At 50.1% G+C, this 26,116-nt stretch overlaps 1 protein-coding gene and 2 long non-coding RNA genes across 5 annotated transcripts in view; 1 reads left to right on the plus strand and 2 right to left on the minus strand.

Annotated features, from left to right (window-relative positions):
- CD99 (CD99 molecule (Xg blood group)) overlaps nt 1-14,373 on the minus strand; it is a 34,928-nt gene extending 20,555 nt beyond the window's left edge. For 2 of the 3 annotated variants that reach the window (XM_036097786.2, XM_078063922.1), the window contains exon 1: nt 14,241-14,373. In XM_036097786.2, coding sequence (XP_035953679.1) covers nt 14,241-14,307 — 67 coding nt within the window. In that variant the 5' untranslated portion in view covers nt 14,308-14,373. The remainder of the gene's footprint in view (nt 1-14,240) is intronic. The other variant, XM_036097787.2, reaches the window with a different exon arrangement.
- On the plus strand, nt 13,434-25,992 carry LOC118539317 (uncharacterized). The gene is made up of 4 exons (XR_004919109.2): nt 13,434-13,972; nt 15,901-16,031; nt 16,436-19,110; nt 24,869-25,992. It is a non-coding gene; the product is annotated as an uncharacterized LOC118539317 (long non-coding RNA).
- Nucleotides 20,605-26,116, minus strand: part of LOC144380354 (uncharacterized) — a 38,595-nt gene continuing 33,083 nt past the window's right edge. The window contains exon 3 of the long non-coding RNA XR_013444490.1: nt 20,605-20,766. This is a non-coding gene — a long non-coding RNA (uncharacterized LOC144380354). The remainder of the gene's footprint in view (nt 20,767-26,116) is intronic.

Consider the following 26,116-nt stretch of genomic DNA (forward strand, 5'->3'; position numbering starts at 1 on the left):
GGACACTGTTTCCTGGTCACAAAGCCACACCCTCACCAGAGAAGACAGAATCCAGGGGACTACGCCCCCCCCAAGGGGAGTGCTTCCCACACACAGTGGCACAGAAATTCTGGGGCATGGAAGGGCCCGCTCCCACATAACTCAGTCATGAACATGAATCCCTCCCCACCCAGCCCATTGTGCAGATACGTTCCAAGATTGTGCTGATGTTTGCAAAAGGGACGCACGCACACCACCACCAGCTGAAATCCCCACAGGAACATTCAGGAAATGCAATGATTCAACACCCAGCAGCACTGACCAGCAATAACCCCTCCCAAACTACTTCTAATCTAATCTATCCATCTACACAACTGGTCTACCGGGTCCAAGCCAGCACTGCTGAGTCTGTCATCATCATGGGTGACCATGTCAGGGGGCTGTGTGTCCCAGGAGAAACTCTCCCACGCCGACCACTCCCCACACTGCCTCCCGGGACCAACAGCACCAAACGGGGCTGCTACCACCTGGACCAGAGCCTGGGCCCCGTGTCCAATGTTCAAGGCTTGTAGCTCCTTGGTCCCCGCTGCAAGCGGACCACTGTGCATGGAAGCCTGTCCAGCCCTGTGGGCTCCAACACCCCTCAAAGCTGCAGATGTTCTGGGGAACTCAGGGGTGAGTCACACAGGGCGAGGCTGCCCCTGGCCGGACGGAGAGATGCATGAGTCACCCAGAGGGCACCACGCCTCCAGGAACCCCTCCCGCCCTGTATCAGCCAGTCACGCGGGGACACGGGATGAGCCACGTGCAGTCCCTAAACCCCCCCGTGGGTGTGTGGGCAGCTTCTCCTGAGTGCAGATGCAACCCCGCCTGGATCTCCAGCCCTGCTCGATCTCCATCCCGCCTGGGTCTCCATCCCCCCAGGTCTCCATCCCCCCCGGATCTCCATCCTGCCTAGATCTCCATCCCCCCAGGTCTCCATCCCCCCCGGATCTCCATCCTGCCTCGGTCTCCATCCTGCCTAGATCTCCATCCCACCTGGATCTCCATCCCCTCCTGGATCTCCATCCTCCCTGGATCTCCATCCCCTCCTGGATCTCCATCCCCCTTGGATCTCCATCCCCCCCTGGATCTCCATCCCCCTTGGGTCTCCATCTCCCCTGGGTCTCCATCCCCCCCCTGGATTTCCATCCTGCCTAGATCTCCATGCCACCTGTATCTCTATTCCCTCCTGTATTTCCATCCCTCCTGGGTCTCCATCCCCCCTCAGATTTCCATCCCCCCCGGGTCTCCATCCCGTCTGGGTCTCCATCCCCCCTGGACCTCCATCCCCCTTGGGTCTCCATCTCCCCTGGGTCTCCATTCCGCCAACCCAGCCAGAATCGGGTTTCTCTGAAATTCTATCACAATGGCGGAGCATTGCAGAAATATAAAACAGGACGGAGATACGCATAATACTAAATGACAGAAATGACAACTGACAGGATTCATACAGGGAACTTATAAATTATAGGAATACATAGTAGAAATAAATTATAGATGTATATCCAGAATAAATTGTGTATATTTACATATATATAGAAGTCTATATAGAATATGGGATAAATTATAAATATATATTTAAAATAACATATATTTACATATAGAGAATATAAAATTCTATATAGAATATAGAATAAATTATAGATAAATATTTAGAATGAATTATATACATTTACATATATACAAGATATAGAATTCTATGTAGAATATGGAATAAATTATATACATATATTTAGAATAAATTCTATATATTTAAATATATAGAATATAAAATTGTACATAGAATATGGAATGAATTATAGACATGTATTTGCAATAAATTATATATATTTACATATATAGAATATGGAATAAATTATAATGTAAATTTAGAATAAATTACATATATAATAATGTTATATAATAGTTATATAATGTTATAATAATAAATGATAGAAATTGCAAATTATATAACTTATACACAGACTTTATAAATTCTATAGGTAAATCATATTAAAAGTAGAAGTAATTTATAGAAATAAAATTACAATAGGAACAAAATATATTGATGATGAATTATTGTAACTGTAAACTATGTAGCTTATAATTATACACAGAACTTATAAACTATATAAATACATATATGATAAAACAGAACAAGTTATAGAAAGAAAATCAGAATAGAAATGAAATGTAATTATAAGAGATTATAGAAATTACAAATTATGAAATGTATAATTTATACACATATAAACTTATAGACCCTATAAACGAGACAGAAATAAGTCACAGGACGAAAATATGATTATTTGTAATAAAGTACAGACGTTTGTTACACATCCTTACACATTATAATTTATGCAAAGCTTATAAACCATATAAACATATGAATAGAGTAGAATTACACAAATACAACGAGAATAAAAACCAACGACACGCATTCCCAATAAATTATACAAACTGCAAACCTTATAATTTGCTCACATGGTCTGTAAGTCGCCGAGACAAATACACACATAAATAAAATAAATTAGGGAAAGACGAGAGGAGAAATACCAAGGAGGCAGTGAGCAGACTGCTCACATTTCCAGATACTTTTTTGTAGGAGCAACGGGATAAGAAAGGTCGGCAAGACCTCTGGGGTGACCCGCTTCAGAAATACCTCTGTGCTCTTTGCAGACGCCTCACTGAACGTTCTGCCTTACAGATTTCAAGATTTATCTATTTTAGAGACAGAGAGAGAGCACGAGCGGGAGGGGCAGAGGGAGAGGGAGAGAGGATCTTAAGCAGACGTGGGACTCGATCCCACGACCCTCAGATCACAACCTGAGCCGAAACCAGGAGTCTGCTGCTAAACCGGCTTTGCCACCCCGGCGCCCCTGCATCCCTCAGGTTTTTTTGAGTCCTCAAGGCTCCGGGAGTGTGCTGGTCCCGGGTCCAGCTTCCCAAAGACACCTGACGTCATGACAACGCATGAAGGGTTGTGCACAAAAATGCACTCGGCGGCTCAGTGACAGACGCGCTAGGAGGACCAAGGTGGAGCCAAGCTGGAGAGCTGCACGCACGTGTCTGTAAACACACGGCACGGCGGTCGCCCAGCCCCGGGGACACCTTCTTGGCTACACAGAGGAGCCAAGCTCAGGGCCACGGCGGTCTTGGGCGTCGTGACCACCCCGACGGCTCACGTCAACTCTGTTCCGTGCTTCAATCCCACGCGGCTTGTCCACCTGACCCAGATTCCGCGTGTGCCTGCAGGTGAAAAGCAGCCGGTCCGGTTCATCCTCCCCGGGACGAAGGTGCTTCGGGGCTTGGATGGGCTGGGTCCTTTCATGCTAAGTTTACAATGTGGTGGAGGAGGAGGGGAAAGGTCTTTCTCGCCGTCACTCTGGGGACAGCCCTGGTAGGTATGCCAAGTCGTGCACAAACCCTGGGAATCTGGTGAGGCCGTGGGCGGGGTGTTGGGGACCATCACGGTCCCCCGGGGTCCCTGTGCCAGCGCATTCCTGAGAGACCGGGTTGGCATCCATGCACCTGCCTTTCTATTACCCTCTGGCCGGGACCCTCGGCTGTCAGCCCATTGCTGCAGGGGCTCCTTCCAGGCCCCCCGGGGACATGCAGTCTCTCCCCTATAGGAAGCCAAAGCAATGCTCCTCAAAGGGCGAGCTCCAAAACCAGACTAGAAGCTCCCACTCCAAACCCAGCTGCAGGGGGCTGCTCCCAGGCCCCCGGGGGCATCCAGTCTCTCCCCTACAGGAAGCCAAGGCATTGTTCTCCAAGGCATGAGCTCCAAAACCAGACTAGAAGCCCCTACTTAACCCCAGCTGCAGAGGGCTGCTCCCAGGCCCCCGGGGGCATCCAGTCTCTCCCCTACGGGAAGCCAAAGCATTGTTCCCCAAGGCATGAGCTCCAAACCAGACCAGAAGCCCCCACTCCAACCCTAGCCACCTCCCCATCTGTGTTCCCTTCACACCGGTCCCCTCCCTGCCCACCTGGGCTGGCCCCAAATGACCCATTAGACTGTCCCAAACTCTGTCAGCTCATGGAGCCCTTTGTGGCTCTGGAAACTAGCCCAAGGTTGCCAAACAGACTCGACCGTTCTGTTTATTAATTATAGTCAATTCTCATGCGTCATGGAAGTTACGTTCTATAAACCGTCGGGAATGCTGAATGCGCAAATACTCCGTCTTCGCTCCTAGGGATGGATGGCGTTAGGATCCCACAGCTTTGAGTCAGGTGTTCGCCAGAGACTCAAAGCATGACCTTGTTTTCTGCATGTTTCTGCTTAAACAGAACTTACTGGATCTGTGTTGTTTATTCGTCAGCATTGCCAAGCACAGGACACAAAAATGCAAAAGATGTGCCCCTGCACAGAGCATGAAAAGGACACTTGTTGACAACCTGGAGCCTGGACGGTGACTCAGATACCCTCACTTCTGCGCCCGTCCCTGAACACGGACGGTGTTCATCTGGGAGTTCCAAATAGCACGCGGGCAAATGCACAAACAGGGGATCCGTGAATATGAAGGATTCACTGTACTTCAGTGCAAACAACGTACCCCCAGGAGTTCCTGCAGTGTCTGGCACGGGGCTGTGTGCTCCTCAAAACTTTAAATCTTACCGCCCCCCAACAAACCCGGACAGCACCTTGTGAGTCTGGAGTGAGAACCACACGCTTAGGGCACCTACAGCTTTCCTTCGGATCCTCACCTTGCCCATACCAGGAGAACTCCTATTCACACCTCAAAGCCCCAAGAAAATGCTGCCTCCTCTGGGAAGCCCTCTGTCATTCCTCCTGAGCACGCTGAAGCATTTCCTCACCAGCGTTTGCAGAGATTGCTTCTCAACCCCAGCCGTGGGTGATTTCATAAGTCCTGATACTCAGCTCATGCTCCCGGCGAATTAAATCAGAAATTTTGTGGGCTGGGATTCAGGCACCAGTGTCTGAAAGGCTTACCGACGTGACACCAATGTGTGGTCAGCATTGCAGGCTTTTGATCCCCTGATCCAGGCTCTGGCAACAACCTCTGCCCTCCAACCCGCTCCCCATGCTCTTTACCTCTCTTGCAGGTAAGTGTGAACACGCACCTGTCTGCTCAAAACCCTCCAGGTGAGTTTCAAACCCATATCCTGGCAACCGGGGCCGCTCATCACATACCCCCTGCAAGTAGGTCTACAGCTAGAAATAAACTACATTCTTTCAGCATTAATCACTGCTTCTGCCTTCTCTTCTCATCCTCCAGACAACCTACCTGCAACTTCCCCCACAGGCCCACGATCTCACACACCTAGGTTTGCTTTTTGCAAGCCACGCCCCCAGCCTGAAAAGCCCTCTCCCCGCTTCGTCAGGCTTCCACTGCTATGAAGGTCTGTCTATTCGTGGAAACTCGGTGCCCACGGAGGTTCCCACCTGCAAGAAGCCTTCTGTGACCCTCTGGAAGAGAGTGGTCCCTGCTCCCCTTCACGACACTGCACCAGAAGGGATACCTCGCTTGTCACTGTCCAGGCAGAGAAGAGAGGATGGGGGCCAGGTATTTCTTCTCTGGACCCCAGCACACAGCAGAGAGAGAATACAGATACCACTGGGAATTCAATCTATGTTGGCTGAAAGCATGCATGAGGGCCAGTGGCTGGGAGTGTGGGTAAGTGCACAGATGGACGGGTGGGTGGGTATGTGGGAGATGGAGGAGTGGATGGATGGACAGATAGTAGACAGATACATAAAGCTAGATAAAAGAAAAAATTGGTGTTAGTTATAAATAAATGATGGAGGATACGTAAAGCATGGGTGGATGGATAAACTAATGGATGGACAGGTAGATGGGTGGGTGGGTGGATGGAGGGATGGATGGACAGGCAGATGACTGGACAGATATGGGTGCATATATGTATGTATGGATGGATAGGTATATGAGTGGATGGATGGATGGATGGGTGGATGGGTGGGTGGATGGATGGATGGATGGATGGGCAGGCAGACGACTGGACAGATACATGGGTGCATGTATGTATGTATGGATGGATGGATAGGTAGATGGGTGGGTGGATGGATGGATGGATGGATGGATAGGTAGATGGGTGGGTAGGTGGATGAATGGGTGGACAGCTGGACAGATGGATGGGTGGATGGACGGATGGGTAGATGGGTGGATAGGCAGGTGGGTAAATGAACAACTGGACAGTGGGATAGATGGACAGGTAGATGGGTGGATGAATGGATGTGCAGATGAAGGAACTGACGGATGGATAGGTAGATGGATGGGTAGGGTGGATGGATGGATGGATGGACGGATGGATGGATAGGTGGACGGATGGATGGATGGATAGGTGGATGGATGCACGCATAGAGGGATGGATGGTGGGTGGATGGACAGATGGATGGGTGGACAGAACATGGAATCCATGAGGAGTTGAAGAGGTCTGAGTGACCAGTCTTGGATAAGTTCCCTATCGGACTCAGAGGAGTTCTCTTCCATGTGGAGTTAAGTTTCATTAAATATAGGATTATCTCCTGTATTTCCCTGTCAAGCCACATTACTGAGGCAACTCCCTCTGTGGTCTACACAGCAACACCTGGAGAGCTCGCTGCAGTTGCCAGGCCTCCGTGGCCCCGTGGCCCCGAGGCCACAGGTCTTGCCATCCAACATAAATCCGATGACACAGGTAGGCCTGGGCAAGAGTGATTTCTCCAAGCTTCCGGGGGACTCTGCTCTGGGGCCAGGCCCAAGAACCTCAGATCTGGGCCTCCACTGGCCACTGAGGGTTCCTGAGCAGGTGTGCAATTGCAACCATTGCTCAAGCATCAGGACAGAGAGCAGAGGAGGGAGGCAGGCGGGAGGATGAACAGCCCTGAGCCTGGGATCTTCTCCACCCGAACACTAAATAATTGATTTAATATAACCAGCTTCCTCTGCAACGTTATGTTTTATTTTGTGCATTAAAACATGAAGTAATCTGAGAAGGAGTCCCCACTGCCCTCCTAAAAGTGCCTGAAAAGTCCAGGGAAGAAAGTAGTTAAGGGTTTTTCCATTCATGTGAGAAAAGTGTCAGGGGTAGGGGTAGAAGTCTCCCCCCACCCCCCCAAAAAAAGAAAAAAAAAAAGGCAGGAATAGAGAAAGGAGCATGAATCAAGGAAGATCCAGAAGATGAAATGAACAGGATTTGGTAATAGATGGAATATGGGAGGAAGGAGCTGCCAGGAGTGAAGGGTGGCTCTTGCGTCTGAGAGTCTGGGCAAATGGCCATATCACAAAAGATAGGAATGAAGGAGGAGATGTAAGTTGAGGAGAAAATAATGAGAAGTTCCAGATACAGAGCTTCAGAGACACTGGGGGTGCAACCAGATGGACCTGGTTTAGAAGCTGTTACCTGCATAAGCCTAACCTGGAGAGAGACTCAGGGCTGGTACCTCAGGGGAGGAAGCACTGGCATCCCAAGACGTGGATGGGGAAACTTCCTGTCCTGTAGCTGGACACAGGATGCCAGGCTAAGCCTCAACTTCCTCTCTGTCATCCCCACTCCCAGATCCCTTCCCCAACTCCATTCCAGCTTCCTCTTCTCCGAATGCCCGGATTCTGACCCATTCATCACCTGGTGATATGCTTGTGATTCACTGTGATGAGTCCAACTGCTTTCAGAGCAAGGAGACATGTACACCTCCACCTGGAGCCACTTGGGACAGCCTGGGGCGTCTCTCTCGGCTACACATCTATCACCCAGCTATCTGTCTGTCCATCCATTCTGTCTGTCTGCCTGCGTATGTATACATGTATCTATGTGTCTACCTATTTATCTATCATCCATCCATCCATCCATCATATCTATCTTTCCATCTATCTATCTATCTATCCATCCATCTCTACATTATTCTATGCATCCATCCATCCATCATATCTATCTTTCCATCCATCCACCCTTCCATCCATCATATCTATCTGTCAATCTATCTATCATCTATCTATCTATCCATCCATCCATATATCTGTCTATCCATTCTTTTATCTATGTATCTTTCTATCACTATGTATTATCAATCCATCCATCCATCCATCCATAATGTCTACCTATCTATCATCCATCCATCTCTACATCATTCTATGTACCTATCCATCCATCCATCACATCTATTTATCCATCATCTCTACATCATTCTATGTAACCATCCACCCATCATATCTATCTTTCCATCCATCCACCCATCCATCTATCATATCTATCTGTCAATCTGTCTATCTATCTATCTACCTACCTATCCATCCTATCTATCTATCATCTATCATCTTTCTATCATCTATCTACTATGCATCCATCATATCTATCACCCATCCATATATCTGTCTATCCATTCTTTTATCTATCACTATGTATTATCAGTCCATCCATCCATCCATCCATCCATCCATCATGTCTATCTACCTATGTATCTACCATCCATCCATCTCTACATCATTTAATGTATCTATCCATCCATCCATCATATCTATCTATGTATCTATGTATCTATCTATCTATGTATCTATCTATCTATCTATCATCTATATCTATCTATCCAACCATCCATCACGTGTACTATATCTATCATTTATCATCTACGTATCAGTCATCAATCAGTCAATCCTGTATCTCACCCTTCGAGTGCTACCTCACTCCAGCCAGGCCACAAGTCCTTAAGCAAGTTCCCCAGCAGGAAGAGGCCGCAGTCTCATCTTTCACACAGCATCCAGCCCGGATCCGAGTGAGAGTCAGCTGTTCACAACCACCTCCTCCTCAGCGAGACCCCAGCACATCCTTCCTTTCCTGCCACACTGTGTTGGTCTGCCTCAGATAGCTGACCGTTCCCCTCACTGTCTCCCGTCATCCTGCTGGGGTATGTTGGGGTACACTCTGTGCCGAGCTTGAGGCAAACACCACAGTTTCCGTTCACACTGAGCACACAGCCCATGCCCTCTGCTAAGAGAAGACAGCTAACAGCCTCAGAAGGAAACCGGCAATAGATGGGTTCTTGCAGGATTTACAAAACTGACATGGCTCCAAGACCCTCTGCCCCCAAGACAACATCATCTATTTATACTTCGTCCATGTATAACACTGGTCCACGGTGCGGCCCAGAGAACGCATGCATCTTCCACGCTGCATCCCTTACGCTTAGCAATCAGACCAGCACACGGGGGCTGTGGCAAAGGCAGCGCTGAAGAAAAGCAGCCAGAAATCTCTGGCCACGCTGTGTCGGGATGAGTAATGCCTTCCAGAGCATCGGAACGCAGCTACTCTGCTACCCCAGCCCCCTTCTCCTGGAGGGCAGTTCATTTAAGGACTTACAATTACTACGTTTTTTCAGAAAGCACTCCCTTGGAGCAACTATGTACCTCTTTGCGAAGTTCCTGATACAATGCAATGTATCCGAAAACGAAGGGGACCTATCCAAAACTTCCAAAAGGAAGGGGACCTATCCAAATCTTCCAAAACAAAGGGGACCTACCTATCCAAATCTTCCAAAACAAAGGGGACCTACCTATCCAAATCTTCCAAAATGTAGGGGACCTATCCAAATCTTCCAAAACAAAGGGGACCTACCTATCCAAATCTTCCAAAACAAAGGGGACCTACCTATCCAAATCTTCCAAAACAAAGGGGACCTACCTATCCAAATCTTCCAAAATGAAGGGGACCTATCCAAATCTTCCAAAACAAAGGGGACCTACCTATCCAAATCTTCCAAAACAAAGGGGACCTACCTATCCAAATCTTCCAAAATGAAGGGGACCTATCCAAATCTTCCAAAACGAAGGGGACCTATCCAAATCTTCCAAGTGGAGAAATGAACGTGATTTGCAGGGGCTTTGGATCTGCAAGTATGTTGAAAGCCTTCTGCCTGCCGTCCAGGGCAATAAATCCGTTTTATGTCTTGGCCCAGGCCACCCAGACACGGAGAAACAGAACGAAAGCCTCACGGTTGCTCACTCCGCTGGGCTCCCGATGAGACACACGGCTGCTTTAGCCTCTAGTGAATTTTCTTCTTGTCAACAAAGCTGCCGCGTACGGAACTCTCGGCCATCAATGCCTCCCAAGCTACCGTTGGAGAAACACACTGGTTTGCGGGCTTGCGACCAACTCGGGGGTGGGGGGAAGAAAAAGGATGTATCTGGTTTCCTGTTTAGGGGGATTTTTAATAATACGGCTACCGAGCGAGAGTACACGAGGGATCGTGGCAACGTTGAGTCATTCCAAAACAAAGCTGAAACACACCCATGTGCCGTCTCCCCAAACTGGTCTAACAACCACACCAGCGAAGAACAAGAAACTCAAGAAAGGGAAGTGCTGTGTCTCTAGGCGTGTGGAAGATACTATGAATTCCCTAAATACAACTAGAACTTTGGTGAGTGACCACCTCTCACCCCCAGACGCTGGCACGCACAGGAAAGCGCGTCCATCTGGTGTTGGATAGTGAACCACCCAACGCGTCCAAGCAACATGGCAGCACCAAGATCACCGACAGTCCACACGGCTTTCTCTCCCACAGCGGGGCGGACATAACCGAATCCTCACAGCCGCTAACTGGGGTGGAAACGCCCTGGGGGTTACGTGGGTCCCTGCACTGTAAGGTTTCAGGGCGAATAGAAATGAAAAAGAAGAGTCCCCGTTGAAAATACAGGAGAAACATAAGGGAAGGCCTGCCCTTCCTTTCAGACATTCTCTGTCTTTGTCAAACATATGGAAACGTTTGCAATAGCTAAATACGCTGCTCACGTATATGACGGGGAATCTGCGCACAGCCACGTGCAAGCAGGAGGACTTGCTGTGTGCGTTCCCCACCCCAGCGGATCGCCCGCGATTGGGGTTTCATGCATACTCCATCCTAACCCTGCTTTCTGCCCCCTTCTACCTCTGTGGAAAAACCATCTTGCTTGGGAGAGGTCTCGTGTAATTACCACCCCAACAACACCCTTCCTGTCCCCTTGCAGATTTCCCCGACAAATAACACCATCAGGAAAGAGTTGGCAAGTCTGGTTCCCATAAGTTCCGTGTGGATGACAATGTTCGCTGGAGGCAATTCCACTCATCCTCAAGGGTGTGTCCTTCTCAGAGGTTTAGAAAATGCACCTCTGTCTGGAGAAAGCATTTCCCAAAGCACTGTATCCCCCTTGCCCCTAAAAAGGACTTTTGGAGATCCCTCCCTAAACACATGCTCCGTCATCCATCACAAGAGTCGGCAAAGGACCAAAGGATGTCCCAGAGCAATCCCTGCTGATTCACGTGGGACAGACACCCAGACATTAAAACAAAGCACATGAGGACACATGGACATGTCTTGTGTCCCGTGTGTCTCTCCGACCCCCACAAAGGCTGGGCGTCCTACAGAACACTCCTCCAGTCTCTGGGCATCCGAATGATCCCAGGTAGAGCCACAATGTTGACTAATTCTGTTTTTTTAAGAAGAGGTGTTCCAACTCACGTTGCCAAAAATCAAGACCTGATTTGAGATCAAGAGTGAGCTTCTTCACAAACGGAGCCACCCAGGCGCCCCCGGAATGCTGAGTAATTTCGAGCCTCCAAACACACATCCGTCTTAGAGCTCTACCCTGTCTGTAAGTCACAAGACACGTGGGATTGTTTTCCCCTTAAAAGAAGCCACCGTGCATTGGGAAATCTCAGGAGGTGGAAACACCATGATGACCACGTGTGTGCTACTCAGGGTCCCGAGGGGGAAGCCATCCCCCGAGAAAAAGGCCAGATTCCGTCCACGAAATCCTGCTGGGACCCCTTCATGTTGAATTGGTTATACTGCTCTATTAGCCACATTCTGCTCTAAATCAAAGCAGGCAGCCAAGACGTCATCCAGATGGAAGAAAAAAAAAATCTACAGAAGTCAATTTCCTATCTCGACATGAAAAGAATAAATAAAAAAAAAAAGCGTTAACCTCCTAAACTAAGAACAGAAAAAAGCGCCAACGCACACAGGTCAACAAGTGTAATTAAGTTTTATCAGAGCCCAAAGGGCAGGCGGTCAGAGTCCTCGGCAAACAGGCGGGACCACGAAAGCCATACCCACGAGGCGGAGACCAGAGCCTTCGTCAGGAAACTGGAGAAACCAAGCCCACATTTTGACATTTGGGGCTGCATGACTCTCTGGGGTGGGGCATCCTGTGCATGGTTGGGTGTTGAGCAGAGTCTTTGGTCTCCACCCACCACCTGCCCGGGCACCCTTTCCCCCAGGTGTCACACCTCAAAAAAAAAATAAAACAAAAACAAAAAACAAAAAACGTCCCCAGGCATTTCCAAGGATCCCAGGGGTGGGGAAAACCCAGCTCCATGAAAGGTGAAATGCCTCTTTACGTCTCCTCCATCCCTCCCTCCATTCCCGTGGGAATCTCAGGAGAAAGACAGGAACCGGGGGGGCCCTGGATCCCGAGGACTTTGAAATCCACCCCCCGCCCCGCCCGTGCTAGTAAAAGCAAAGGTCTGTCCCCAGGCTCAATGGGCTTTTATAGCCATTGTGCAAATTACACCAAACACGTATTTCTATAGAAAGTGTGTTCTGACCTTCACCAACTGGAAAGCACTTTCCTGATTAAGACAAACAAAAAACCTGCATTTGTATCTTTTGGAAGGGCTGGTTCCTGCCCCCAATCCCAGAAGGATCAGGTAGGGAGGTCTGTGTGTGGGGGGGTGGATGGTGGGGGGGGGGTTTGCATCCTCAGAAAGATCAACAGGTACTAAAGCTCCATCCTTCCAACCTTTCTCTGCTGTTCTTGCGTGAGGCTGGCCTTCCCTCCCTGGAACCCCGCACACGGGAGGGGCTCAAGGCAAAGTGCGGAAACACACACCCAGAGGGATCAATGAAAACTCCTCTGAGCAGGTGTTACGTGAACAAACAGCCGGAAGACAACCATGGGGGGGGGGGGGCGGGGGAACAAACCCATTGCTGTTGGACCAGACACAGCGGAAGGAAAAAAGGACATTTCTTCAGGAGCAAAGAGAGAAATTGGATAGCCATGCGAGGCCCTCCCCGGCGGGCTGTAAAATGTTCCAAGATGTTCCCCCCCAGACCAGGCTTAATCTCCCCTGAAGCCACCAGAGGGCACGGGGCCCATTTAAAAAGCACCCACATCACTTCACAAATGCTCCCCCCAAAACAACCAGGGTGCCAAGAAGGCAGAAGTCAAGCCCCAGCACCCAGCGGGAGGTCGCCCAACAGAGGGGAAATTCCCAGCACCACTCAGGCCTTGGGTCATGATTCCTGGCTGCAAAAATGTGTCCACCTCGGAGCAGACGGGTCCGGAAACTACTCTGCCGTGCGCCCGGCTGTCCACTTAACAGTCTGGCCACCGTCCCCGGGTGGGTGGCTGCGGCCCAGGGAAATAACCGTTAGGTGGGGGAAAGCTTTCAAAATGCCACGCCCAGCAAAAATCCGAGCTTTCCTTTGGAAAGGACAGGGGGAGAAAGAGGATGGCAACTTCCCCTTTAAAAGGAGAGCGACAGGAAAACAGGCAACTGCCAGAACAGGCCTGGGCCGCGTGTGCGTAAAGTGGGGGGGAGAGGAGGTCCCCGGGCCTCCCGGTGTCCTGACACTTGTTGTGTGTTTTCTGAAGCGTCCCCTGGAGCACCCCCGGCAGCGAGCGGAGGACACGTGTCCTTGCACGGCGCGCGCAGCGAGCGCCCCAATGCCCGAGGCGGCTGGGGCACAAGCGTTCCCGAGCGCGCCCGGCGCCCAAGTCGTTCTGAACTCCCCCACCCCCGGCTCCGCCCGCTTGCACGCTGCACGGCGAGTCCAAATTTAGGCCGGGGACGCAGGGCGTGGCTCCCCGCGCACGAACAAAGCCGGGGGCCCGGGGTGCGCCGGGGGCCGGGACCGCTGCAGGGGTGCCCAGGGGCGCACACGCGGGCCGGGGGCACCGAAGGGCCACCGGCTCCCCGCCAAGTGTCTCCAACTACCGGAGTTTGTGAGTTTGAAAACACGCTGCATTTCGCCTCTGGAGTAAGTCCAAACCCGCCCGGGAAAAAAGTTGGAGCGCCCCGAGGCCGCCTCCTTGGGGCGTTGGCTACCCGCTGGCAGGGCGCGTTCCCGCGGCGGGGAGCAGGGCCCGGGGTCCCCGCTGCGTCCCCCTAGGCCCGCCTCCGGCAGGGCGCCCCCGCGGCCTTCCCTGGGGTCCCGGCGCGCGCGTCCCGATGCGGGTCCCCAGGCCGGCTGGCGCCCCCGGGACACTCCGCCCGCCCCCCCCCCCGAGGTCTCCCAAGTCGCTCACCGCAGGCGGGCAGCAGGGCGCTGAGCAGGCCGAGCAGCAGCAGCGCGAGGGCGGCCCCGCGAGCCATGGTGCGTCTCGCGCCCGCAGGGACTGGGCCGGGAGTGGGGCGCGCGGGTGGCGGCGGCGGCGGGGGCTGCTGTGCCCACGGGGCGGGGCCGGCGGAGGGGGAGCTGGGGGGGCGCCCTGTGGCCCCGCCCTGGCCTCCGCTCGCCCCGCCCGCAGCCCGGGACCAGCGGGGAGGGCGGCTTACTCAGAGCGGGGTGACCCCTCCCTATTCGGAAAGTGGGGGCCTCCTACTCGCCCCTAAGGACCCCAGGGAGGCCTGGAAGGAAGCAAGTAACCCCCACCTCCCTGCTCAGAAAGTGGGGGCCTCCTACTCGCCCCTAAGGACCCCAGGGAGGCCTGGAAGGAAGCAAGTAACCCCCACCTCCCTGCTCAGAAAGTGGGGGCCTCCTACTCGCCCCTAAGGACCCCAGGGAGGCCTGGAAGGAAGCAAGTAACCCCCACCTCCCTGCTCAGAAAGTGGGGGCCTCCTACTCGCCCCTAAGGACCCCAGGGAGGCCTGGAAGGAAGCAAGTAACCCCCACCTCCCTGCTCAGAAAGTGGGGGCCTCCTACTCGCCCCTAAGGACCCCAGGGAGGCCTGGAAGGAAGCAAGTAACCCCCACCTCCCTGCTCAGAAAGTGGGGGCCTCCTACTCGCCCCTAAGGACCCCAGGGAGGCCTGGAAGGAAGCAAGTAACCCCCACCTCCCTGCTCAGAAAGTGAGGGCCCCCTACCCGCCCCTAACGACCCGGAGGGTGGCCCCGAAGGGAGCAAGTGATCCCCTCCCTCTTCAGAAGGTGGGGGCCCCTCCGTGTGTCTACAGCCCCTAACGGGATCCGCGTTCTTGGGGGCGAAACCTCCGGTGTAGCCCCCTCCCTGCTCCTAACTCCTAACGGGGACCGTGTGCCATCTCCAAGGGGGGCAAAGAGAAATGCTCTCTTTTCCCTGGAACCGCGGTTCCCTGGCCCGGGGGGGGGGGGGGGCGGGGCAGCCCCCAGTCCCATCCCAAAGTCCAGGCTGAACTGACAGGGCCTGGAGCAGGGATGGGGGCTTTGGGGGCGCACGGCAACCCCCTCCTCCCCAGCCTCAACAGGGACCTCCCTGGGAGGAGCTTCCGGAAGCCTCTCCCCACCGCAAGCTGGGGGGTGGGCGCGCAGAGGGGGAGAAGCAGGAAACCCCTCCCGTTCCCCTTGAGAGGCGGCTGCCGCCCTGGTGGGCCTCTGGCCAGGGTCCAAACCCCAGTCTTGGGGCTGGTCCCTGTCCCAGATTATCAGTATATTTTTTTTATTATTGAAATGTTAGCTTAATATTCTCTCCGTGTTCCTTCAGGGTACAGAACATCTCAGAACGGGGAAAAAATCCCTGAGTCAGATTCCTGCATTCCACCCTGCACACCCTACCCCCATACCCGCGAGCTCCAACCCAGCGCACTCTCCTCACCCCTGCAAGAGTCAGGGCCCCTCCTCCCCGGGGCATCCGGTCACCTTACCTACCGCCACCTACCCGGCTCAGACAGACACGGGGCAGGCCAGACGCACTAGACTGCACCCCCGGGGCCCGCCTGGGGCAAGTGCAGGGACACTTAACTTAAAAAGGCATCCGTCTGACCATACACAGCTGGAGGCTTGGAGGTGTCCTGTTTTCTATCGGCCAGTGCAGCGTGTGGACCCTGGGCCTGGGCACACAGGAGGCTCTTCTTGGGCAGCAAAGGGATGCTGGAGCTGCTGCAGCCATTTTGGCACCTTGAGGTAGGTCAGCACCCTGAAAGAAACCACGCATGCTTTGAGCCAAAGTCAAAATGCAAAGACCCCTCCCCCGCCCAGGGAACCTTCCCGTTCAGCCCTGTCACCCCTTCAAAATAAAACCTAAACCTGGACAATCTTTAACCTTGGTCCCTTAGGCAGTACCACGGCTGAAACTGGCGCTGTCCACACCACCCTAAACGTTCCAGCACATTCTGCAGCCTGGGCTCGCCTTTTATCCCCGAGGGGCTAGGTCCTCATCATCAGCTATCATAAATATGCATAGTCACTTGCACTAAAAGCTAGGCTTTAACTTTTTTTTTTTTAATTTATGTTCATACCGACAGGCATCTTGGCTACTTCTCTTTCTAATTCATTAAGTTGACTTTGCCTTTTTTTTTTTTTTTAAGGGCCACCTTCCTTGGCTCAAAATGAAAATATCCATCATCTTTTGCAGATGCTCTGAGAGCATCAGGAAGCTCTAAGCTCCAGAATAAAAATTAAATTAATTGAAGAAACCTCCTGAGTTGTATCCAAGCTCCACAGAAGAGATATCTGAAGGGCATACGTCAAGACCTAGAGAGGGAGGAGGGAGGAAGCTCCTTTTGGAACGGGCTTCTTGCTATGCATGCGTTATGCTGGTTCAAACCCAGGACAGGAGGGAGGTCTGGGCGGTTTTGACAGTCCCTGTAACACACACACACGCACGCACACGCACGCACACGCACACACACGCACACACACACATGCACACGCACACACACGCACACACCTACAGACTGGCCCTTCTCCCACCTTTTACAGAGCATCCTTTGTGGACCACTGGGCTTTGTCTATTGAGCTGGAAAATGGGTCTCAACGGGGACCCCAAGAACCCAATGGACAGAAAAAAGTAAACTTACAAAGCAGAACAGAAAAGACCGTATCCACGGAGGGCGTGAGGGTGGCAGACAACCTCGGCTGTCAGAAGAAAAGTTTGCAGAAAGGAAAACCTGTCTAGGGGGGAAATTCCAAGAGGCCTTTCCGGGTTGCAGGAAACTGGGGACCTGTCTCCATCTCCTTGGGAAAACTCTGTCCCCACTGCAACCCAACACTGAGGTCTCCCCTTTGTGGCCCTGGAGTCAAAAGACACAACCAAACCAAAGAACAGCAAAAAGAAGGGTTTTACTTGCAATTTCCCAAAGCAGTGTCTTCTCCGAACCAGAAAACGGGGGGAGTCTGAAGCTCGGGTGCTCGCATAATCACGACAGGGCTTGCGAGGTGGGGGACCCAGGGCAGAAGTCATCTTAAGGTGTCAGAGTCCAGGTCCTAGATGAGGGTCAGCAAGGCTCAGTATTATCAATACTCTGGCTCCGGCCAGTCTGCTGTTTGGGGAGCTCACAGGGGTTTAAAATCCCGCCAAAGGGACTCAGGAATGTGCACCAGGTCAATCTTGACTCTTCACACAGCGAGGGGAGTTGTACGCCTGGTTTCCTGTCTCCGATTCCATCGGGCTGGGTAGAGACTGTTTTTCCATTTTTTCGTTCCCCTAAAAAAAAAAAAATCATTAACTACTGAGCCTTGTGTATATTTTTGTCATGCTGACGTCCTAGGAAGTTCTGCAAGAAGTGTGCAGGGGTGGGTCGAGCCGATTGGCAATAGATCACAAAATGGTTGGGAGGGACCTAAAATGATGTGTCTTCTGGTTTTGTTTTTTTTTTTAAGATTTTATTTATTTATCTGACAGAGAGAGAGAGAGCACAACAAGGGGCAGAAGCAGAGGGAGAAGCAGAATCCCCACTGAGCAGGGAGCCCAATGTGGGACTTGATCCTGGGACCCCGAGATCGTGACCTGAGCCGAAGGCAGACGCTTAACCGACTGAGCCCCCCGGGCACCCTATGTCATGTCTTTTGTTAAGAAAACTGTGCCTGGTCTTTCTTTCCCTGGGGACCCCTCACCGTATCTGCCGACACCTGTTCCCCCCTTCTTGTCTCTCTCTCTTTTTGAAGAATGATTTTGGGGAAATCGGTTTCCAGGGAGAACAGCCTGCTCTCACTTTGGTGCACGTCTCTCCGTTTCTCTATCACCCGGGATGCACGGTTTGGGGTGCACTGGGTGGGGTTCTGCTCTCATCAGCAGCACTGGATGCGCCAGGTGCGTGCCTCTCTTTTGTTTGGTTGGTGTTGCCATTGGTTTTCTGTCCGAACAAGGGGTCCCAAAGTACTGGTCGGCTCCGGGGAGGGGATCAGGGTGGCGTTCCTACTGGATGCCAAGGAATGGGTCAGGGAGGCAGCAGGGAGCCCAGCACGAGACCAGGTGTTTGGAGCTGGAAGCAGAGCCCTGCCTGGGCTGGCCCAGGTCTTCAGCATGAACCCCACAACCCCAGGCTCCATTTACCCAGCTGGACAGAGGGGAGAACAACACTCCGTTCTGGTTCTGGGAAGGGGCACTGTCGGGCTGGCGTGGGCTACCGTTATTCCAAAGTATCGCACATATCTGTCCTGTCACCTGTCACTGTTCCCCACCTGCCGATACCCACCCACTGGGCTCAGCGCTTCTGCACGTGAATTTCTGGAGGGATGCAACCACTCAGTCCCTATCAACCTCCACTTATAAGAGTATTATTTACAACAACAGAAGAGCAGAAACGCACAAACGTCCCACAAGCCACGCATCAAGCAACAGAAGCGATAGGCAATCCATGTACGCAGGGAAATGGCAGCCTTTTGAAAGCACTGAGGTACATTAAAGGGTTTGCAAGTCCTCGTCAATGAAAAAAGCACAGCCTAAACCCATCCACATTGCATCAAAACACTCTCTGGGGTGTAGGAGAACATCGCTGGATACACGCCGAACCTATAGCCCTGATTATTTCTTGTAACACGAGGGATGTCTTTGTTATCTGTACTTGCTAAACTCTCCGCACTGCATCTACATTACTTTCGAACTTGGAGGTGAATGTATTTTAAAATTGTAAGAGTGAAAATGTGGGGGAACGCCCCCAGAGTGTGGCCCTAACTTCAAGAAGGAGCTAGCTCCTGGAATATGATGATGGCCATTTGAAGAGATGGAGCCTGATTTCCCTCCCAGGTCACCTCTGGACAAGTAAATGGGGAGATGGATGGATGGATGGATGGATGGATGGATGGTTATTATCCGTGGATGGTTAGTATCCATGGATGGTTAGTAGTTGGATGGATGGTTAGCAGATGTACGGATGGTTAGTAGATGGATGGATGGATGGATGGATGGATGATGGATATATGGTAAGTAGGTGGACGGATGGATGGAAGGATAGAAGAATGGATGGATGATGGTTAGTATCCATGGATGGTTAGTATCCATGGATGGTTAGTAGATGGATGGATGGTTAGTAGAAGGATGGATGGTTAGTAGATGGATGGCTGGATGGATGAAAGAATGGTTGAATGAATGATGGATATATGGTTAGTAGGTGGATGGATGGATGGAAAGATAGAAGAATGGATGGATGATGGTTAGTATCCATGGATGGTTAGTATCCATGGATGGTTAGTAGATGGATGGATGGTTAGTAGAAGGATGGATGGTTAGTAGATGGATAGTTACTAGATGGATGGATGGATGGATGGACGGATGGATGGATGAATGGATGAATGAATGATGGATATATGGTTAGTAGGTGGATGGATGTATAGAAGGATAGAAGAATGGATGGATGATGGATGCATGGTTAGTGGATGGATGGATGGTTAGTGGATGGATGGATGGATGGTTAGTGGATGGATGGATGGATGGATGATGGATGGAAGGGTAGAAGGATGGATGGATGATGGATGGATGGATGATGGATCGATGGCTCGATGGCTCGATCAATGTTCTTAGCTCCTAGTCACACCAAATCTTGTCTGCCAGACTTTCTCCTGGTATCTGAATAATTCTTGGGTAGTCAGTGAAAACTGACACATTTCCAATCTGGTGCATATATAACCAGCGCCTTACCCTGAATCAGATCAGCTCTGCTGCTCTTTCAAAGTTCAGGTTTTGATCTTCAAGCCTGGGCAGGACTAGACATTTTGGCCAGGATGCTTTCACCAGGGCAAAGCCCCCCAACACTTCCCTCCTCTGAGTCCCACCTACCCAGCTCCTACTCCCTCTCCTCAGGCTTGCCTTCCCCAAGTTCATTGGGGTCCCTCTTCTCAGTAATTCCTTAGCACACTCAGCCACTCATCAACTACCAGAGGGCCCACTCTAGGAATACGGCAGTGAAATCAAGCAGTCATAGCCCTGCCTCAGAGAGCAGTGTTTACTTTTAATAGCCCTTGATTTACATGTATTTATTTGTGTTTATCTGAGTCTCCCCAAAGTCTGAGCAGTCTCACTTTTTATTCTATCTCAGCACCTGGCTGAGAGCCCAACACTGAGAGACCTCCTTTCAGATGCTTAATTACTCCACTGAATGCAAGCAAAACAAAAATGAGCTTGCCATGAAAAGCTGAGTATTTAGATAATGAAGCTTTCTTATCATTACCTTTGGTCTATGAGAGCACAGGCATGCATACACAGAGAGACACGCACAGAGTATGCATGTATATAAATGTCCACACTTACCTTTACATGTAGATCTCCATCATCCATCCATCCATCCACTCATCTTGTGTGCATGCAAGACCACATGTCCATCTCATATCCCTTCCACCTTCTTCCATACTAAGGGACTTTGATTTTATGGATGTTGGCAATATGGCAGCTAAAAGACCATTTCCTCAGTCTCCATTGCAGCTAGGTATAACCAAAAAGTAAGCTCTGGTCAATAAAATAAATATAAGCAGAAATTGTCAGAGAAAACTTCTGAAACATTCCTTAAAAGGTGGATGGATGGATGGCAAGGGGCCCTTTAGGCCCTCTCCTTGCTTCGTCTTGTGCTTGCCTGGAGTACCAAGGAGATGCCTGGAGCCCCAGCAGCCAGCCTGGAGAAGGAGGTAACCCAGAGGATGGGAACTACTCTTGAAGGATGTCTGAACATAGTGAGAAAAACAGCTGTGGTTGTTGGTGGCACTGCAGAATGGCCATACCAGCCCTAATCTGACTCTCTTGACATCGTTTATGGGAGAGAGAGGTAAATTTTTATCTTCTCTTTTTTTCCTAAAAGTCAGATTTGCTTCAGTCGTATTTAAACCATTTTTCTTTCTGGTCTTTGTTACCAGAGGTCAGGTCCAGTTTATAATAGAGACCTCCTATGAGTTCCTTATGGGCAGTCAAAACAGCTAAGAGGTGTCTGGCCATCATACATGGTGCCTATTGAACAGATATTGAAGAGAAATCTCCTGAGTCAGTAGAACGGTAGGTGGAAAGATGGGTAGATGGATGTGTCAGTGGATATGTGGGTGGATAGATGGGTGGATGGATGGATGGATGGATGGATGGATAAGTGGATGGATGTGTAGATGGATGGATGGATGGATGGATGGATGGATGGATGGATAGTTGGATGGATGGATGGATGGATGGATGGATGGATGGATGGATGGATGAATGGATGGATGGATAAGTGGATGGATGTGTAGATGGATGGATGGATGAATGGATAACTGGGTGGATGTGTGGATGGATGGATGGATGGATGGATGAATGGATAGTTGGATGGATGGATGGATGGATGGATGTTTGGATGGATGGAGGGAGGGATCGATAAACAAACAAGTGAACCTTTTACCAGACATCATTGTGCTGTATTAGAACTTACTTCCACATTGGGAAACAACTATGAAGTAGGGGCATTGGACTGACTAGCCCACTTCTGTTGATGAGGAAACTTCCTGGGCCCATGGAGCTCATGGGATTAGAACTAAGACTTTTTGATTCTAAATCCAGGTGGTTTGTACCTCACCGCCTCTTGACTGCCTCCAAACCACTGGCATTTTCCTCAGAGTGTTTGTTCACAGAAGCAAAGATGAAAAGCGTGTTGTAAACTAGAGTTTTTACATTATTATTATTTTTTTAACTTTTATTATGTTAGTCACCATACAATACATCATTAGTTTTTGATGTGGTGATCGACGATCCATTGTTTTCGTATAACACCCAGTGCTCCATGCAGTACGTGCCCTCCTTAATACCCATCACCGGGCTAACCCATCCCCCCTCCCCCCTCCCCTCTAAAACCCTGTTTGTTTCTCAGAGTCCATCATCTCTCATGGTTCATCTCTCCCTTCAATTCCCTCCCCCCATTTTTCCCTTCCTTCTCCTAATGTCCTCCATACTATTCCTCATGTTCCACAAATAAGTGAAACCATATGATAATTGACTTTCCCTGAGTTTTTACATTAGAAACTTCATGGTCTGTGCCCATCAGTGGTCCAGTCTATTTTAAAAACAGTAATTTAATTAATTTAGCAAAAAGTTCATGTGTGAACCTTATGTGTATATATGTTTTTCCCCTCTTAAACATAACGTAGGTTGGGTCCCCTGCAGAAATCAAAAGATGCAGTGAAGCTGCATAATATACAAACAACTACTTTGTTGAAGGAGCTAAAGCTCATGGTTAGTCTGGCTTAGAATCAAGAACAAATCAATTTCCCAGAGTACAGGAGTCCCCCTTCATCCTCAGGGGACATGTTCCAACCTCCAAGTGCATGCCTGAAACTGCAGATGGTACCAAACCCTATATGCACTATATTTTTCCCTAAACATGCATACCTTTGGTAAAGTTTATTTTATCAATCAGGCACAGCCTGAGATTAACAATAACTAATCAGGGGCACCTGGGTGGCTTAGTGGGTTGAGCATCCAACTCTTGATCTCAAGTCAGGTCTTGATCTCAGGGTCGTGAGTTTAAGCCCTGTGCTGGGCTCCATGCTGTGCATGTAGCCTACTTAAAAACAAACAAACAAACAGAGGGGGGAAAAAAAACCCCAATAGCTAATCATAAAATAGAATAATCAGAACAATACACTGTAATAAAAGTTATGAGAATGTGGTCTCTCTCTGTCTCCCTCAAAATACCGTATTCATCTGTACGCACCCTTCTTCTTCTTGTGATGACTTCAGATGATAAAATGTCTACGTGATGAGATGAAGTGAGGTGGATGACGTAGGCCTGGTGACCTAGAATTAGGCTACTGCTGACCTTCCGGTGATCCCTCAGGAGGATTATCTGTTTCCTAAACCGCAGATAAGGGGAGACTACTGAACTGCATTCGAAACATGAATCCTCTTTGTCTCTAAGTCTGCAGTCCCTGTGGGCTGCTAGCACTGGGTCCGGGACCTGGAGTGGGGTCTTCCCATTACAAACGTTGGCCATGATGGTCATGGTGATGGGCTGGAGGGAATTGCCCTACGGTTTCCCAAAACACAGAACAATGGCACGAGAGCTGTATGAATTTATTTCTGTGTATTTGTGTGTATCTGAGTCTCCTATATGTAGGTTCATATATCTGGCAGACATTTATTTAGCATATGGTGTGCTGAGGATCTTGACCTAGGTACTGAGCATGGGAAGGTGAATAAATCATTTCACCTGTTAGCAAAGAGCCCATTGGGTCTCTTGAGGGATACCAGAAAACCCTCTACAAGCTACGCAATACGATGTGTTGTACAGATGAGCACAGAGCGCCATGGGAAGGAAGAGAAATCAGAGACCACGTCCAAGGGTTTGGAAATGTTTCACCAAGGAGATTACATTTAAACCATGTCTTGGAAGACTCTTAGGGGGATTCCAGATAGAGAGAGGGTGGGGATGCATTCTAGAGAGTTTCCCTACATGAGCAATAATGCGGACGCTGGGGGAAAACATCCATGGCATGCAATGAGTAGGGGAAAGGATAGGGATGTCTGCCTGGGAAGGTAGCCTGGAACCGGATGGGGATGGACGTTGCATGTTTACCAAGTAGTGTCATCTTCATCCAGAGACAAATGGAAACCCCAGCAACACTGTAAGGCAGATGACTGTAGGCTGAGATTTGGTTCGGACAGGTAGCTAACTGAAGGTTCAGACAGGTAGCTAACTGAAGGCAGAATAAAGGGATGGCTTCATGGGGCAGATGTGGGGGAACAGGAGGAAATCTGGGAAGCCCCCAGGTCTCTGCAGAGATTTTGAGAGCCTTAGCTTGCAGTGCGAAGAGAAGGGGATCCTTTCCAGAGAGCTTGGGAAGGGAAGAATTTATTATTTCTTGCTCAGATCAGGGTTATTTGTGAGCCAAATAAAGAATGTATTTCCAACTTTTTGGAACATTTACTTCCTCTGCCCAGAAGCTAAAATCCCCATTTCTTCCTGCCAGTTTCCCTGGCTTTTCCAGAGCTCACCAAAGCAAACTGCCTGGGATTGACTTATGTCTGGTTAGGGATGATGGCTGGTAAGAGCCGCCGTTGTTGGTTAGAAGACCCTTCTACACCACAGGATGGCCACAAATCATTGACGTTTGGTCAAGAGTGGGTGGTTTCCTGTGATATGTCTTGTGGGCAGGAAGGTTTCGACATGAGTGCATGGGGGAACACAACCCATCTCTCCTTCTAACGGTCCTCTTCTTTGGTGTTCCTTGCTTGGGGATACCAAAACCACAGTGCACCCTTTACGGGCACAGCCTTTTTCCATCTCAATGATAGGCTCAGAAGAGTAAGGTCAGCAGCTCACACCAGATAAAGTTCATGCCACGGCATAAGCTTGATCCCTGCACAGAGAGGTTGGATGCTGTTTAAACAGAGCACTAAGAAATGCAAAACACAGTTCGTCTTGCAAATGCAGAGTATGGTCCAGGCTGGGGAGTCCTCAACACATGCTGTGGGCGAGCTACATCTTCTCAGGCATCAGGTGTTTGGGGGCTCCATCGAATGTCGTGAAGATTGTTTGCAAAAGTGAGTGCAATTAATTCCCTCCCCGTTTCAGCATTTTTTGCAGGGTGACTTTGCAGCTTGTGCCACGGACAGGTGGAGTCCACGCTCCCACCACGTCTAGCCAAACTGATGCTGTCACTTGCTTTGGTCAATGGAACGCGGCAGAAGGAACAGCAACATTTCCGAGTGTCTGAGTTCCCGGGCCGCCATATGCTCAAGTCTGAGAGGGTCCATGGAGCCCAGGTGAGTCGTCCTGGCTGAGCCACAAATCAGCCCTGCCTCATCCACCAAGCAGCTGACCAGTGACTCATGAGTGAGTCCAGCTGACCCCAGAAGGACTGCCCAGCTGATCCCAGCCCCAAGTGCCAAGACAGAATCATGAGTGAAATCAATGGTTATTGTTTTAAGACACCAGATTTTGGAGTGGTTCGTCCCGCTGCAAATGCTCCTCCCAAGAAGACGCACCTTCTTAAGTATTTATCAAGACCTCAACATTCTTCCTATCACCTCTGGGGGCTCAAAATAACATCCCCAAGGAGTTTGCAATCCCTTTGGTTTTGGAGGAATGGGAGGTATACAAGATGTTCCGTTCATTAAAGGGAACCAACTCTCCAGCGTTTCTTTCCATAGTTAATTCTTGCTGGAGGTCAAGGTCAAGTGAGCTGGTCTGTGGTTGATAGGTCCCTCCCAGATCTCAGGAGTATTCCCCTAGGTGGTCTACATTGGCTATCTATGGGCAGAAGAAATCCAAAGGGATTCAGGAAACATTTACTTGAATATAAGCCACATATTCTTCTTTTCCTGTTGTGCTGGCCATTCCAAGTGGCCAACTACACATCTGGAGTGCTTTTTTTGATCTTTTGAGGAAATGAACATCCTTATTATAAAATCAAGGAAATGGACCCAAGGCGACTGACTTGTAACTTGACATTGAAAGAGCTCATTTCTGAATGCACATCTTTTCCTGGAGAGTCAGGATGCCTGGACATTCTCCTTCTGTGTTCTTTCGATCAGCAAGTTAATAAATGGCAATCCCATTCATGTGTTCTTCTGTGTGTGTGTGTCTGTGTTTACACACCCATTACTTTATTCTAATCTCGTCATGGATCCTGATAAATGGTTAACCCTACTTTCAGAGAAACCAGGAAGCTCACTACACTACACACTACTTTAAAAACTGCCTCTCTTCTACAACCAATCACACTAAACCGACCTCAAAGATACACACGCAGTGCTTTTTGGTGGCAGACACACTATTTCATGATTCCAAAGGGAATTTAGATTCTGAAGTACATCACTA

Source organism: Halichoerus grypus, chromosome X, assembly GCF_964656455.1.
Source record: "Halichoerus grypus chromosome X, mHalGry1.hap1.1, whole genome shotgun sequence".
NCBI classification, from domain to species: domain Eukaryota; kingdom Metazoa; phylum Chordata; class Mammalia; order Carnivora; family Phocidae; genus Halichoerus; species Halichoerus grypus.